This window comes from Diorhabda carinulata, chromosome 6 (genome assembly GCF_026250575.1).
Source record: "Diorhabda carinulata isolate Delta chromosome 6, icDioCari1.1, whole genome shotgun sequence".
In the NCBI taxonomy this organism is placed as follows: Eukaryota; Metazoa; Arthropoda; class Insecta; order Coleoptera; family Chrysomelidae; genus Diorhabda; species Diorhabda carinulata.
In genome coordinates, this window is record NC_079465.1 from 23,969,051 (window position 1) to 23,987,730 (window position 18,680).

Consider the following 18,680-nt stretch of genomic DNA (forward strand, 5'->3'; position numbering starts at 1 on the left):
GTTCTATCCTCAATATCTCAGGTTCTATTCAAGATAAAGACTTCGTTTTGATTTAAGAACACTCGTTGAAAAACCTTCTTTCTTTTGATTTTTTGAACATTTAAATCGGTTGAGTTTGAGAGGAGCTAGGCGTGGACATTCAATGTGGAGTTAAGGATTTTTGTAGGTTTTTGGCAATTTTTCTACATTCAAAGATCTATATCTCAGGTTCTATTCAAGATAGAGACTACGTTTTGGCTTAAGAACACTCGCTGAAATATCCTCTTTATTTTGTGTTTTTGAACACTTAAATCGATTGAGTTGGAGAGGAGCTAGGCGCGGACATTCAATGTGGAGTTATGGATTTTTGTAGGTTTTTGGCAATTTTTCTACATTCAAAGATCTATATCTCAGGTTCTAATATAGCTACAGAGTTCGTTTTGGTTTAAGAACACTCGCTGAAATATCCTCTTTATTTTGTGTTTTTGAACACTTAAATCGATTGAGTTGGAGAGGAGCTAGGCGCGGACATTCAATGTGGAGTTATGGATTTTTGTAGGTTTTTGGCAATTTTTCTATATTCAAAGATCTATATCTCAGGTTCTAATATAGCCATAGAGTTCGTTCTTGTCTATTATAATGATTTCTGATACTTATTTAATGGATTCGATGCGAGCGAAGCCGCGGGTAAAAGCTAGTATTTTTATAAATTATGCGTTTTTTACTTTTTAAAAACGAGAATCTAATACTACTCGTCAAATTTCAGTACAGATTAGTCTCTATATAAACAAATAAACAATCCAACTTGAAATAATTGAGTTTATTGAAAATTCATCCGATTAAATTCACATCATACTACGAAAAATTAATCTGGAACAATAAAACTTACAGAAACCATTTATTATTATTTAATATTTATTTTAATTTGAGATTATTATATTATAATTCTAATAGATGGCAGTGTACATGATAACAAATGTAAATAAATAGATCCCTTTATTCTAGTTCGCGCGTACAGAAAACATTCATATTTTAGAATGTAACTTCGTAATCTCTAAAATAGATGGCAAGGTATGTATTATAAATTCTTTTAAGACAACACGTACATCGATTTCTGAAATAAATATAAGAATTTATTTATATTTTCCTTTGACGTTACAACAATAAAAATAATATTTATATTTGGATAGTTTTCTAAATGAGCTTCGTTATATGTATAATAGATGGCACAATAAAACAATGAGAGTAGCTTCTTAATCGTTGTAGTAGATGGCAGCATGTTTGATAATTTATATTTTTAATACATTCATTTCGAATTATAGTGAAGCGAAAAATCCCGATCGAATATTTGAGAAAGCAGTTGGATATTTTCTAAATTTTCACTTTGATTTGTTTTTTCGTTTTCCTAACACAGAATATGCATGGATGTTGATGTCGATTTATGAAATGTGATTTTAATCGTTGATCCGATCTCAATTATTATTATATTGTTCTTAGTTTATATCGCATTTTTCCATTTTTAAACATTCATTGATCGATATATTTTCGTGGGTAGCGAAAAAATGGGCAATTCATTGCAGATATGTAGTTACTTATATTCAATATTTATTGGAAGGCTTTTATAGATCATAGGAAATAAAGAAATAAAAATGTTAGACACGTACCAACGTAAGCTTTATTTATTGCTGGCAATGTTCCGTTTGTGCACTCTGCATCGCATCGTCCCAAAAAGAGAAACTATTTTTCACGATCGTCTCGAGCTTTTATTGGAATTCCTTTGGAGTGTATCATATAATTAATTTGTTAACAAACATTATAAACAATAATATATTCTTTATAATAAAAATACCGAAATAAAAATATTCCAAAATTTGAAAATTAATCTTGTTTTGAGGTATCGAAATGGCCTTAATTGGCTGGAAAGCATCACCCGATTTTTATATCAGAAGAAGAGAAAAATGGAGTGTGTCAATTATAAAAAAAGCATTGTGTCTGTACCTTGCCACTTTCTCATATTTTCAACAAATAAAAAACAATTTTATGCAGGCCTTCCGCATACAGTGAAAAACGAGGGCATTAAAAACTAATGACCTCGTCACTTTTTGCCCCATAAACGATAAATTCAGACACTCTACCAGATCAGTGGCGTAGTTCAATAAAAAAATAATTATGTGTAAGCATTTTTTAAATCGATATTTAGAAAGAAGGTTTTTTATTTCTAAAACCAAACATATTTATTTCAACATTACGTGCTGGTGTCTCTTTATATATTATGCAACCCCTACACACGTTAGTTTTTAATCTGTATCAAATAATCGATTAAAAAGGTATAGCGTGCAATCAATCGTTTCTTCGATTAATCGATTTCTTCGATTCATTTATGGAGGGTGGAGACAAGGAGGAGAAAAGTTGGTTTATATGATGAAAAAAAAAGTTCAAAACCTCCCTGAATGACGTTAGTTTAGAGAAAGGAAATGGGGTGATTTTTTTTTATATTTTCTCAGTAATAATGTTTGGTGATTCCAATATACATATAAATTCATCGATTCATTTTATTCATTTGAAGGGTATGGAGTTCAATCAATCGTTTCTTCGATTAATCGATTTCCTCGATTCATTTATGGAGGGTGGAGAGAAGGAGGGAGGAAAGTTGATGTATATGATGAAAAAATGGTTCAAAATCCTCCAAATAGACGTTATTCTCGAGAAAGGTCATGGGGTGAATTTTTTTTCATATTTTTTCACTAATAATGTTTGGTAATTCCAATACATATACATAAAAATTCATCGATTCAATTTATTCTTTTGAATGGTATGACGTTCAATCAATCGTTTCTTCGATTAATCGATTTCTTCGATTCATTTATGAAGGGGGGAGAGAAGGAGGGAGAAAAGTTGATGTATACGATAAAAAAAATATTCCAAAATCTTCCAAATAGACGTTATTCTCGAGAAAGGTCATGGGGTGAATTTTTTTTTCATATTTTTTCACTAATAATGTTTGGTAATTCCAATATACATATAAATTCATCGATTCAATTTATTCATTTGAAGGGTATGGCGTTCAATCAATCGTTTCTTCGATTAATCGATTTTTTCGATTCATTTATGGAGGGTGGAGAGAAGGAGGGAGAAAAGTTGATGTATATGATGAAAAAATGGTTCAAAATCCTCCAAATAGACGTTATTCTCCAGAAAGGTCATGGGGTGAATTTTTTTTCATATTTTTTCACTAATAATGTTTGGTGATTCCAATATACATAAAAATTCATCGATTCATTTTATTCCTTTCATAATTTTTCTATACAAAAAAACGTTTATTAATATCTTTTATCTACACCACTGTCTACGTGAAAAAACTTTATGGCATTTAGGTCTGCATTTCGCCTTCTCGCTCGAGGGTGAGCAAGTTTTGATTTCTCATATTGGCAGTGCGTTAAAAAACAATTACAGAACGGAAACCGGATACTGGTAAACGGAAGCGATCACTGGGTCGTTTATTGGTTCTTGATTAAGATTTCGTTTTTCGAAATGGCTTACAGAGTTATATTTATTATATATATGATGGGTGTAAAAAATTTCACGTACATGATCGTGTCGTCGAAGAAATAAAGTAGCTATAAAAGCAAAAGCGATTCGACGATACGGTTGATTTCGCAGTTTAATAAATAATAATATAAATTTTACGAGGCGTCCAAGATAAATAATGTTTACGATGATTTATTTGCCGCAATAATAGATCCTTTTTTTATTGCTCACAGAAAAAGTACTATTTGTACAAAATATACTATCAAAATTATAGGAAAATCTCCACAATATTATTAAACAAAATCATTAAGTAAACTGTAAACAAAACGCATTCAAAAGTATGTGACATTTGACAGGTGTTTTTGACAATCGTTTTAGAACGTCATTTTTTCGTTAGTTAGTTAGTTAGCTCCAATAGTATCCATTATCCAGTATCCATTTGAAACCCTGCATAATTTTGCTCAGACATATTATATATGCACGAGTAGACTTATATAAACTTTTCTGAGTCCTGTATAAATAAACTTAATTAACTAGTATATCCCAAGAGAAATGATGGAAACGTTTTTGCAGACATCTTGACCTCTCTTAAAGACTTCTAATTTATAGTTTAATCGTTAAAATAACTTCTTTACCACAATCGATTTTCATTTAACGAAATTTTCCATTTGTATTATGAATTAATCAAGTAAAAACCTAAAATGAACGTAATATGGGTCGTTGGAGTTGAGTTAGCAAGCTCGGCGGAATTTGTTTGAGCAATTTCGCAAATTAAAAACAAGTCTCAATAAACGTGAAGTAAAGAAAAGCACAAAAATGAGGGTATTAGCTGAGTTATTCTGAGCTAACTGAAGATTTATATAATTTCGTTAAACTTCACGGAATATCTGTCATAATTAATGAGAAGGACATAGTTTATTAATTTGTTGCTCGAATAGATTTATGCTTTATCCAAATCAACACCTTTCCACTGAGTTAAACACCACATTGAAGAATTGGTAGTTTTAGAAGCAATTCAAAGTGCAAATCGTAAGAAACAACTTATTTTAATATTAATCTATGTTATAATTTATATTTCATGATTAATTATTTTAATATCATAGTTTCAATACTACGAAAAACAAAATGGAAAAAATTTATAAAAATTATTTTACGAAGTAATTTCTGCAGACGTCTCTGTTCGAATTTTGTGTAACATAACAGAGTCAATTTTGAAATTTTCTCTATTTTGCACATCGGGTCAAGATTACTAAAAGTTACGATAATGGAAATATCGATTTGGAATTGTAGACTGCAGTATCTACTAAAAATAGAAACGAATCTTAGGTAATAGTATCATGATTACATTTCACGTCAGATAGATATAAACATAAAATAATAATTAAAAAAAAAAACAATTGGATAACTACAATTAAAAATCAAATGAAAAGACTGAAACAAGATGAAAATTCAATGATAAGGTATTTTAAAAAAATAATGATTAGAAACATAAATTGAAACAGTACCAAACCAATGTACCTGCATATTGTACACTAAGAAATATCAGCACGGTAGTTTTTTCACTTTTTTGCAACATTATAAACAGAATTACATTCGGAGGCATGCACAAAGAGATAATAATTTATCATAGCATTAAATTTCCTGCAATTCTGTTTATAATGTTGCAAAAAAGTGAAAAAACTACCGTGCTGATATTTCTTAGTGTACAATATGCAGGTACATTGGTTTGGTACTGTTTCAATTTACGTTTGTGGTTTTAAGTACCTAATCATTATTTTTTTAAAATACCTTATCATTGAATTTTCATCTTGTTTCAGTCTTCTCAGTTGATTTTTAATTGTAGTTATCCATGCAGGCGGGTTTTTTGTTTTTTTTTTTAATTATTATTTTATTTATGTCTTGTTAGTTAAGATTACGAAACCGGATTAATTCCTTGAACGAGTTTATGTCATGTGGTTGATTAAGCAATTTGTTAGGATCAAGAGAACTAATAGCAAGTCTTCACTCTGCTCAAAGCAACGTAAGCTTGACCTTTTGCAAATAAGTTTCTACTTAAATCTACAACTGCTCGGTCTAAAGTTGTGCCCTGTAATTTATGCACCGTCAGTGCCCAGCATAAAATTAAGGGAAGCATTCGTCGCTCGATCTTGACTTTACCACGTAAAGCATCAAATTCTGTAGCACAAGGTTCTATCCGGCTCTATCCAATACCAGGTCGGTTCCCTGTTATATTTGGGTCATTGAACTCCACAAATACTGCTTGTGGCAGTTCTTCCGGCTTCAACTGCTCTCTGCGTAGTGCTGGCCAATCTATTCGTCGGATAACACCCATAGCACCGTTAACCAGCCCATTGATGTTCCGTCTTAGCATGGCTCGAGACCCTACACCTAATTTGAGTTGGTTTGGTATACCACCTATTTTATTGGGATCTTCAGGTAAGTATTCCTCTCGTGGAATATGTTTTAGGATCCAATGAGATGTCTACAACACTAACGGTGTATACTTTTGTGAGCTTTTCTAACTTTTCTGTCATAGTCGCGTTATATGCATCAACCAGTCTAGTTGTTGGGAAAATTCTGACAGCTTCTTCATCAACAAATGGCACTATCAACGGTATTCTGCGGTTTTCTATGATAGATAACTGCTGCATTGTAAGTTTTCCAACGCCAAGACTGTTTAATATGTCCACAAAAGTTGTATCTCCAGATTGCCTCATATTTTGGGGCAACTCACAATAATGAAGATATTTAAATCGCACAAGACAATTATAATTATAGTAACAACGTAGGTCCTTTTTTGTAGTAAATATATTAGTCCTAGATAGCAAGAAGTCACAACGATACCGCATTTTAAAAACATAGTGGTGCCATCTATCCGCACAGGTCTGAATTATTTCAATTAGCTATTTTTTATCGTTCCATTTAATATTAAAACTGCAAGTTATATACATATTTACAATCAGTGTTTAAAATCCTTCATTTTGATACCCAACTCGATATGCTTGATAGTAAAAAAAAATTTTTTATCTCAAAATATGGCGTCCAAAATCCGCCATTTTGGTTTTTTTTTATTGTCTCCTATCTAAGAACACTTGGGCTAATGAAACGAATCTAATGATACCTCAATTGTGAAAATCCGTTAGCGGTTCTGGAGATATAAGGTAATAAAGAATATTACATACATACATACAAGATACGCGTTAAAAACATAACCTTTCCTGGCAGTCCTCTAAAAACGGGGCTCTTATTATTTTATATTACTAATAAATATGTTTTAAATATTTGTTAATAACACGTGAATGTTTACTCTTTAATAACAAAAATAATGCCATATTCTTATCCTACTTAAATTCATTTCTATAAATCATTCATTTTTTTGTTTTGTTTTTTATTCTGCGTCAATGAATTTTCTTATATTGAGAATTTGAATAAAGATACATTATAAGTAGTCCACCCCTGTTTCAATGGGGCTGCCACATAGTGAAACATTGGATAAAATTCTCGTTCATCGACAGCGGAAATTAGAACAAGATTCTGTCTCCGATAACAGTCGGCAAATTTATTTCAAATCTTCCACTTGATTGCTGTTATACATTTCGAGAGTATTCGTGCAAATCCTCCGCGAGATTATGATTTCTGTGCCTCGATTTCCATAATTTTATTCTTTGCAAGAATCTCCGATGGTTCTGGTGAAAGGCGTCAACGATTCGGACACACATAATAGAAATAAGAAATTCGAATAATTTTTAAAAATTGATATTTATTCCCTACAACGAATGAATTCATTTGCGATTTGTAATTTTGTAATTTTGACATTAATAATCTTCAATAACGCAACTAGAATTTCCAAAAGAAGGTAACTTGGAATTCTCCTGGGTCAGATATCGGTCAGTCAGAGGTTGAAGGATGATTGAAGGAGGATTATTTTATTTGGGACGCGAGGGCACTTGACGTGGTTTTTAGTATAGACGTTATATATATTTTTTGTATTATTTTCGTGGAGTCCGTCACTGCTTACATCAATATGTCAGTGGCAACATTCTATAGCCTTTTTTATTACGTCTATACGTTTTAGTAGACATGCCCTTCTTAAGTGATAATTTGTTAGGATTGACGCCTTTTAACCTTTTCATTTGAAATTGATAAAAGCTCCACATAAATTAGAAGTCAATTACTTAATCAGACGCTCATACTTGGGCGTGTTTTATTGAATTTTTTATATAATATAATTGATAGTATAGTAATTTATATAGCGAATTCAGTATGAAACAGTAGAAGCAAGTCAAATCGACCAGATTCTTTGTTTCTAAATACGTAATTGCTAATCTGGATATGAATTAAACGGAGTAATTATTTATCAAAAATTCATGATTCTCTTGGGTATTTTCAAATTGCCGCTTTCTTAATTTAAATTAATCTTACACTTTAAGAAAATTGAAAAATAACACCGACGGATATCTCTTAAATCTCTAAGCTATTAATCATCAATGCACACACTTTTGTTGTTTGTTTCACTTTAATTTTGTATTCGTGAAATGAATTAAAATTAGGAGAATCCCTTCGGAACTAGAAGGGAGATTATGAAAGGCGCAGTTTTTTAAAATCCAGATGTTCCTGAATATCCAATGATAAGACGTTAAATTTTAATACGTGAAGGATAATATTTCATCAAAAATTTCAACGAAATATGAAAATTTGTAAGAAAGTAAACGATTGAGAGGGTAATAACGTCAATAAAATCAATTTCTGCTTTTTTGTCTTTTGTTACATCAATTTTCATAAATGAATTTCCCTATAGAAACATATCTTTTTTTTTTTATTAAATTGGGTTTCGTTATTAAAAAAGAGGAGACTATTATGAACCTTTGTGCGATCTGACCCCGTGACTGGAATTTTTACCCAAATCACGAAGCTGAGAGAAGTAATAGGTTGATAGTAATCTGCAGTATATTAGAGATGTTTTACACTAAGTAAATAATCCTCGAATAGGACAATCTAGAGCTGGTCATAACTTACAAAAGCCATTACAAAAGGAGCTTTTTCCATTAATGTTGATCTACAAATCATTTTCGTTCCTACCTTATTAAAACTCGCTACCGAATTCGCCGGCATATAATGTAGATGAAAATATCAGTTAAGGTCGAGTTTACCTCTAATTTGACGGCGTTTTGATACTCCTACTATTTTTGGGGATTACGAAGAATTATTAAAACATGTATTGAATTATCTTGTAGAAAATAGAAAGATTTTCATGATTTTAGATTCGAAATATAACGAAGAAATTTATATTTTGAATAGATATAGCTCATGATAATCATTTTGAACTTTGAATTATTTACCTAGTTGGTAATAGAGCCTCAATTAACTCATTTAAATTAATTACAAAAAACTGTCGCTTACGAAATAATCAAAAGTAACATATTTTGATATAACACACTTAGAATTATTTAGCTCGGTATACGAGAACGGTGGGCCGAAGAAAACAACAATTTTGGAAAAAAAATATTTTTATTTTTCAACGTAATCTCGTTTTAAGTCCATGTTTAATGAGCTGAATACCCTTTTTATAATAAGAATCGTGAAATAACCATTAACTGACCAAATCGCCATCATTGTTTTAAAATCTCTAACCACGGAGCAATTTTTTCAACTCTGGGAACATAAAATAATCCGAGAGAGCTAAATCTGGTGATTAGGATGCATGAGGTAGCAATTTAAACTCTAATTTATTAATTTAGGCCTTTGCGATAACGCATGTGTGAGCTGGTTTATTATCTCGATGAAACAACATCTTTTCTTAGCCGTTTTTGTTTGATATCTTCGCTCAAACGTTGCAATAACAATCGTCGTTGATAGTTTTTCCTTTTACAAGATATTTAATGAAAATTATCTCACGCGCATCCCAAAAAACCGACGCAATCACCTTGCTGGCAGATGGAACGGTCTTTACCTTCTTTGGAGCCGGTTCTCCCTATTGTTTTGTTGTTACGTTTCATCTATGGTTATGATACAACACACGCACTTCAGTCGACGATCATTAAGTACAGTTTCGTGGGTTTTCTTCGTCATTTTCGGAGTCTCCACCTCATTTGGTCGATTACTGAGTTGTTGGTCTTCGCATTTCGTACGGTCTCGTTTAAACTGTGCTACCCAATATTTTATTGTTGATAACGAAGGAACAGTATCATCCAGAGTAGAATCTAGTTCAGTTTTTATATTGGTGGGGCTCTAAAATAAAAGTATTGTATCATATAACGTTGTTTATAAATTCATTGTAAACGCTCAATTAAGATGGCTGCCAAACAAATATTAAACAAGGAGGCGTCTTCAAACTTTAAACATATACTGTATGTGGTATTTTTCGAACAACTATCGACATCTTTAGGTCATGCCAGGTACTTCTGCGACCAATCTCATAGTTACGTAGAATGATTTAACTTGAGATAACTCATTTTAACAAAACACGACTTTTAATAACAAAAGCTCTAATATTTGCTTACGTTGTGTATGTATATACAAGCTTTTTAAATTCAGGTGAATTTTTTAATATTCCATGAACCAAAGTGGCAGAACGGAGATTAATGAATTATGTATTTATTAAGGGAAAAATGTAATTTTTCGTGTTCATTAGGCACCTATATAAAAGTTGCTGTCGCTGTTATGAAGGATAAATAACAAAATTAATAATTCCCGGACAGTTGTTTTTCTTGCCAAAATTGTACTCATTACTCGTTTTCAGCGGAAAACTCTTGTCCTCGAGCGTACAACAGCTTTTCTTTAATAAATTTTTTAATTTACTTGAGTTTTGCAGAAAATGTTTTATGTATGTTGTAGAAACTTGACGAAAGTAATTGACCCGATGTTTGAAAACACGTTAAAGTTACATTAGGGAAATCAGAAATTAGAAAAATTTCTCGACCGGCTTTCGTAGCTACTTGATGTAATCAAAAGTTGTATTGCTTAATCAATTCGCCAAGAATTAAGCTCCCAAAAAAAATTCTTTTAAGTAGTTTTTAATATTTTGCCGGTAACGGAAGATTTTTTATGAAAACTTTTTAATCAATTTAGACCAGAGGAAATAAGAGAAACTTTCCAATTACATAAAACTTTCATTAATACACATGTCATAGTCAATAAGTAAACTTTTCTCTGGTAGTAATTTTAGCTACTAGGGATTAATAATTAGAGATACAAAAATGGAGATGAATAGATCTAGAAAGGCACTTGTTTTATTAGTTGTTGAACGAATGTACTTTGCTAATTGAAAGGATTATCCAGGAAAATAGGATACTTTCGAAATATACCGTATTATGTACAGCGAATTTAATAAATTCGCATTTAATTAAGAAGTCCCGACACAAAATTAAGCGAAAGAAGTAGTATATTTGCCTCCGACTTTATGCTAATATGTGTAATTCGAAGCCAGCGAATCTAATTAAACTCTATCCAGGCTATATTCGGAGTAAAAGCTGAAGTGGGTAATGATAATTATCACGACTCTTCACTCAATTACACTGTTAGACGAAAACACGAAATTGCCATCAACGTTGTTTCACAAAGACTATTCGAGAGTAATAAAAGTTGCAGTCGCCACTTCAAACTTTCGATGACATGTGATAATACTTATTAGAAATCAATTAACGAACCACAACGTTAACTTCGATATAAAAATTTTTAATAGAGATGGTCTTAAATATCAACTTTTACTTTTTCGTGATTTTTCGTCCATTATTAGCGACAAATCGTATCCATATTTCTTTTCTCTCCTTATATTTACCTGTATCTAATCCAATTTTGAGGTTTTTTCTAATAGAAACATCTTTCGTGTATATCAGGGAGTTTAATCGATGGGAAATAACAAGTATGAGACTCTTAAATCAACCGTGCAATTGAGACACATTGAGATTTTGCGTAAAGATTTCTTGCTGTTTGTTGTAATAACAAAGTTTAAAATTTATATAAGTTTTCATTAGAGTAACGCTGATAATATTATCTTTTAATATATTCACGTTGTCTGCAATATAACGTGGCGTTGTCTGAAACAACAATTTAGAAGTTGAAAAGTACTATAACTTCCAATTAAATTAAAACTCCTTCTCATTCTTCATAACATCGACCCGAAACTAATCTCATCCCTTTGTTTACAAACTAAGTGTATAAGTCAAGTGTTAATTGGCAAAATATGGGGTGACAACTTAGTAGTATGTACCTAAGTCCTTTTGCTTAGAAGTACGTCGGTCCTGGTGGAGCAATTACCAACTTTGCACTCTCTAAACTTTCGGAGTATTTAATTATTTTAATTACACTGATGGTTAAGCTCGGACCCAAGACAACGCTTTGGACTATGGCGATTCCATGTTGAAGAGAGTAATTATTGTCATAGGAGAGTTTGTCTTTATAATATCAACGAACTTGAAAGTTTCAAGTTAAAAAACAAAGTTTTAAAAATAGGTAATAGAATAAAAATACGTATAAAAAATTCAGATGTTTATTGAAGCTACTTTATATTTACAACGCTCAACATACAATAAATTATTAGGAAATATTTCATACAACATGAATAGAATAGAATTTATCACAAATAGGTTTTATTATAAACATTAATTTCCATCATACATGACATATTTTTTATAAGAAATGATAAGATATTAATAATATTATTTACAATCATCAATCTCTATAAGGAAACAAATTTTTTAGGTATATCTTTAAAAATATATAATAAATTATGATCTGTGAATTGATTCAACAATTATTCTTAATTATCTACACAAAATATTCGTTCTGAAATATAAATAAATGATAATTACATTGATAATTATACACTTTCACGGTCGCCTGGTTTTTTGGCTCTAGAAAATCGAAAAATGGATGGATTTTAATGATCTTGGTCTCAAAAAGTTTCATTTTACGGCGGATTTATAAAAAAAAATAGTAGAAATAGCTGGAATAAAAATTTATGATAGTTTTACTGTTTTAAATCGTAAAAAACGGTTTTGCAAAATAATCCTTTACAATAAACAATTTAAAAAAAAAATCCAAAAAGAATGATTTTTTCAGTTTTTATAGCTTAAAATGAAATCGATGAAAAACAATCAATTTTCGTGAATAGTTTCGTACTATTTTCTTCAATGTTAATAGCTTTTGGTTAGATAGATAGATAAATTTTATAATTTTGGTTAGGTTAGGTTAGGTTAGGTTAGGTTAAGTTAGGTTAGGTTAGGTTAGGATGTTTTGTATCACTGAATATTGTAAGTGCTTCAAATGTATTCAATTCACAATTGTTGCAACTCATTGTCAATATATTTCAATTTATTATTGACAAAATCCCACAACTCACAATTATTCAAAAAAATTAACGTTTTTGAAATTTTTTTTTTCAAAATATTCATTTTTTCATGTAAATTGCGAAAAAAAATATACGAACTTGATTCCACGACGTCAGAAACAGTTACGAAGGATTATATGTAGAAAGTCATTTTTTTTGCATTTAAAGTCATGAAACTGTAAAAAATATTTATTTTTTTCAATTTTCGTACTTTTTTTTATAAATCCGCCGTAAAATGGAACACTTTAAGACCAAGATCATTAAAATCCATCCATTTTTCGATTTTCTAGAGCCAAAAAACCAGGTGACCGCGAAAGTGTACAATTACTATTACATTTCCAAAGGTTTTCAATAATAATAATAATAAATAGAGATTGTTAAATAAATTCTTTAATAATTTTAAAAATATAATTAAGAAGCTTTTACAGTATCAACAAAATATTGTTATAAAAATCTGTAATTTCATAATATATACACCCAAATATTTCAAAACTATTTTCAGTTCTGTGCTTTTTCGAACTATCGTATTACGTATATAGTGTTATTAAATAAACTTCCAGAAATAAAATTTGAAGTTGTGGAAGTTGAAGAGGATTTTTGAAACTTGTATACAGCACGAACATACTTATAATAACTAATAGGAAAAGTTTTCTTTAAGTAAATAACTTCTCGACGATCATTTCTACAATTAGTTATAAAGAAAAATTTTTATACTTCATTACAACTAGGAATATTCTAATTGAGGTATCGATCACTAATTTCCGAAAACTTTTTCTGTTTTTTCCGAAACCCAAATTATATGATAAAAAATAAAAATTATATTTTTTTTATTTTTTAGTGCAGTCACCTCTTTAAAATAGTTATCTATATAACAAGTAGGCGAAGTAGGCTTTTTTTGACTTAATCCACATAAAGCCTTTACACTCGAATTGCATACAATATTTTTATTACGAATAATTAATCCACATAAAAAATTCTGGAATCGGAACTAATCGATTTTCTAAATGGTTTTAGATGAAACAAAAATGATTTTGAGCTCTAAGTGGTTTTCGGAAACTTTAAAACTACGATTAGGTATATTTGATAGCTTCGGGAGTTATTTAATAATGGGGTAATACAGATTCGAAAACTTGGAGCAATTTGTTATGAAGATGTTGTTCTTGTATACCTGCTTGGAAAATTCGATATAATATCAGATAATAAATATTTAGTTACTACACTATATAGAATGGCAGAAAATTGATACAAAACGAGTTATAATATAAAAATAATATGGAATGAATGGAATGAAATGAATAGGAAATATGTTAATTGCAAATAGTAAGATTGTACTTGGAGATCAAACTTTTTCCTTCATATTTTTTGTTGAACTCACAATAATTACTATTCAGTTTATGCCCTGTATCTTTCAGTACTCGTTTTTGGAAACAAATATATTTATTAGTTGATTTTTTACTACAACTTCAATTTTTCCTCCGTAATCGTCGATCATGCTCAATTTGAATTATTTTTGATGAATTTCATCAGCATGGACATATCAGAAAGCCTCTTCAAATTTTTATAAAACTTTTGTACCTAATAAACATATGAGACATTTATTTCTATAAGTTTTTTTGTCAATATGAGTCCCTTCAAAGATTGCACATTCAAATATTACGAAAATCCCATTGATTTAGTTATTGATCTAGTTTTAGCAGCCTGAAACAAAAGAAATTCATATTTAGAACCTCGACCTTGAATTTTTCTATCCTAATTATCCTAATAAACTTTTGACATTGATTCATATCAAGTAAATATGACCTTTTACAATATTTGAACTTTAGAAATAATAAATGTCTGTTGATAATCGATATTTTCAATCGATTTCAACTGCGTTCATATTTAAATAATTTAAAAAAATCCTCAAAGTCAATTTTCTCTTGCATTATTTATTGGTAACATCGAAATACCATTAGCGTCGCGCTTAAAGTGTTTAAGAATTCATCAAGACATCTGTTGTTCGGGCGACAAATCTTCATTCGAGCTTCATTAATACCTCATGATTCGATAAACTAAATAAGTTAATATAAAGAAACAAAATTAATTGTGGAACCAAACTCTTAAGTATATTGATTTCTTCTTACGACTCTCACTTTTAGCCATTATTTGAAGATATATTAAAAATTCTATTTCTTGTTTCACAGGTGGCGTGAAAAATTTTCATTTTCGATGTTATTCGGACATAAATTTTAAGCCCGGATCCTCTTAAATAACGAGACTGGTTACGAAGAAGAGTTTTATTATGAAAATTACTCTAGATTCGAATACTTCCTTCCTCTCGTTACATACCTTTCCATACGTTTTTTCCATTGATCCAAGCAGTTCTGGAAGTCTTCTTTGGTTCCATCGACTCAAATCGAGTCCCTTTCAAAGCAGATCTTTTTCTAACATTTCAAGGAAATCTGAACAGACCCTTTGACGCAAGAGCTTGTGGTCAGGGGTCAGATTTATTGGCACCAACTTGGCAAAGACTTTTTTCAAGTGTAATTCTTCGTGGTAAATTTTTCTAACCGTTTCTTTTTCTGCGTTTTCAGCCTCGATACTGCTCATGTTTTCGTTTTATTTAATAGCCGGACCTCGTACATTCATAATTCGTTGTTCATGCCTCAAAAGCTCCATTCAATACCAAAATAGGTTTAAATACCAATAATAATAATTTCGAAATATTTTTTTGTATTAAAATAAAATTATTCATCCTTTTTAAGCGGTTATAGAATAATTTTCACTTCATATTATAAATTAAATAGCTGTTTGGAGTCAAAATGATTATTGCAATTTTCAATTTGATGGAAATTTGTTAACAGCTTAATTAATTTGTGGCCATTCGACGAAAGTATTATTAATTAGGTAAATTATGTTCCACCAAAATACAAATCAAACTAATATTTCATCAATTGCACATCGGCCGGATTTATAAATTTATTCAGGTTATTACTTGCTAAGTCCACACACGAATAATTTTAGTTGTTAATGCCATGAATATATACATTTTAGCTATGAATTTTAGTTATTTAGTTTTTCGATATTATAATATTTGATATTATTTTTACTTTTAAACAAAAATTCATTAAACTAAGAATATTCGTACCCTTCTGAGATCTTAACTAACTCCTTGAATAATTCATATTTGAAGTGCCGCACTTAAACTCCATAACGTACATCTCTTAATATAATTTCAAGGTGAATCTATCATAGATTAAGTAGTTCTGTATGTAAGTGTGCGTGTAAGGCCAAACTCATATTGATTATGTAACGAAATAAGATTCTAAAATTATTAAAAGGCATGTTCACTGATTACAGTTACAAGATGTTTAAAAATTTACAAAATATTTCGAGTTTTTCGAAATATTCGTTTTCAGACAACGGAAACAAACTAAAACTTCCTCAGTTTGTCCCATATTTCATATTTAATCTCGAAATAAACAATGAATTGTTCTATTAGGTTTATAGATATATTAACCTAACCAATTGTCGAAAAATGTGATTTGAATGAACCAACAGCTTCTTCGGGTGTAAAAAAACGTTAACCTCGCAATTTATTTTCGATTTAGGTGAATAAGAACAAATCTTTGGATGCCTCATGAGGTTTGTATGAAGGAATAACCATCAATTCGATGTTTTGACTGTTCAAAGACGTCTTCGTTTGAAATGGTGTGTGAAAGCACTCATTTCGTGAAATATTCGTCTTCTGCGATTGGTTCATTGGTTCAGAATTGATCGTCCTTCGTTGCCCCAATGGAACGGTGATGACATATTGAGTCATTCCAAAAAAACAGGCGACCATTTGCTTGGAGATGCTTCGTGCGCGAAAAACTTTTGTTGGATTCGGTTTGTTTTGAAACAGCGGAGTATGAATACGATTGAATTCGGAAAATAATCGAAACACGGTGTTCAATCACCAAAAATCATCAGCACGCTGCTATAGGTTAACAGACCTTTCAGCTCTCTCAACATAAATTGTTTTGTCACAATTGAGATTGTCTTTTGGCTAAAAACGTTGAAATTATGCAACCAACTGACGCAATATTGTTTATTTAATATCATAAATGTTTGTGTTCGGCTATTTTGTATTCTGTATCCTTTAATATTCGCATGATTATAATGATAACAAGGTCGTGATTATGTTACTATATCATTAATCATTCGACTGCATATGATTCCGTAATTCCATGCATCCGGCAAAATGTATCAGTCATTTGTTATCTAATATAGGGCCGACAACAAGTAATGCACGTCTCGCTCCCGGTCAATTTAGCTCTAACATTAGAGATTAATAATCAATTACTGTATCTACTAACACATGCTTTACTAATGAGATGAACGTTGCATATGAAGACTGACTATGGGTCAGCTACTATTATTAAGCTTTGAATACAGGACGTACAACAAATCTATATATATATATATATATATATATATATATATATATATATATATATATATATATATATATATAATGAATTTCTGTTCGTTAGTCTCGCAACGGCTGGACCGATTTGGTTAATTTTGGTCTTGAAATATGTTTTTTCCTGATGTTTCGTCACAAATTAAATTTCTGAACGGCAATCATGATATTTGACATTTGACAACCAACTAATACCTCAGAAAAAGAGTGCATCTTCTATCTTTTCTTGTTGATCCTTTGCGATAGTGAAACTTCACTGCTAAAGTGCAACAAGATGAAATTGCAAACGTGTTTGTTAGATATAGTCGACCGGATTCATCACGTTACCTACAGATTTCTGTCACACTCAAAAGATGAGCTTATTCAGCGTATTTTCCCATATATAACAGTTCAATAACCATAATTGACCGGGTGAACGAGGGTTTCAATATGACCTTTGGGAATTTTCGTAGTCAACTATCCCACGTTATACCACCTGACAATTTGCAGTTGAAAGTTGAACCAGTTGTCATCATGCTGCGTAACATTAATCAACCTCGACTGTGTAAAAAAATAAGATTTTAAACGTTTACAATTTCCGGTACGTCTGGCTTTTGCGATAACCATAAATAAATCGCAAGGCCAAAATAAAAATATGGGGTTTTCCAATAAGAGGTGTTATTTTGATAATCAAAGAAAAATGCCATTTTTTGAGATAAATGATCGGATGTTTATTTCATTATAAAGAGGAAGGTATGCCGTTAATAATAAACACAACATCAGCCAAATGGCTGTCACGACTGCGCTTACAGGACCATATCCTTTTCATGAAATTTTCCGTAACCAAATTGCAAAATTGATTTTCGTCTTTGAATTTTGTTCATCCAACAGTTTGCAACACGTCTCCTTGTATATCGCCGAAATCGTAGCCGATAAAATTGTCATTAAGAGTTTCGCGTAATTTTAGTGAAAACATTTGAGTTATAAACGTAACCATTTCTTTTTTCTTGCTATCCACATTGCTGAAATGCTGAAAATACCGTTGAAGACAAAAAGATCCCAATTATTTTCATATAAGGATAAGATTCAAACAGGAAATAAGTAGAGCATCCGATACATGTAAGGGGTCTTCCAATAAGAGGTGTTATTTTGATATGCCGTTAATAATGAACACAACATCAGCCAAATGGCCGCCAGAACTGCGCTTACAGGACCATATCCTTTTCATGAAATTTTCCGTAACCAAATTGCAAAGCGGCTGCCCTATGTCTTCGATAGCCTCACGAATTCCACCTTTGAGGTCTTGAATCGATGCTGGACTGTTGGTGTAGACCTTATCTTTCACGTGGCCCCAAAGGAAAAAGTCGCAAGGTGTTAAATCACAAGATCTCGGTGGCCAATTGTGATCATCTCTTTTTTTCT

At 30.9% G+C, this 18,680-nt stretch overlaps 1 protein-coding gene across 1 annotated transcript in view; it reads right to left on the reverse strand.

Moving 5' to 3' along the window:
- Window positions 1-11,981: 11,981 nt before the first annotated feature.
- LOC130895365 (butyrophilin subfamily 2 member A2-like) overlaps window positions 11,982-18,680 on the reverse strand; it is a 168,226-nt gene continuing 161,527 nt past the window's right edge. Inside the window, exon 7 of the mRNA XM_057802604.1 lies at window positions 11,982-14,533. Coding sequence (XP_057658587.1) covers window positions 14,526-14,533 — 8 coding nt within the window. The 3' untranslated portion in view covers window positions 11,982-14,525. The remainder of the gene's footprint in view (window positions 14,534-18,680) is intronic.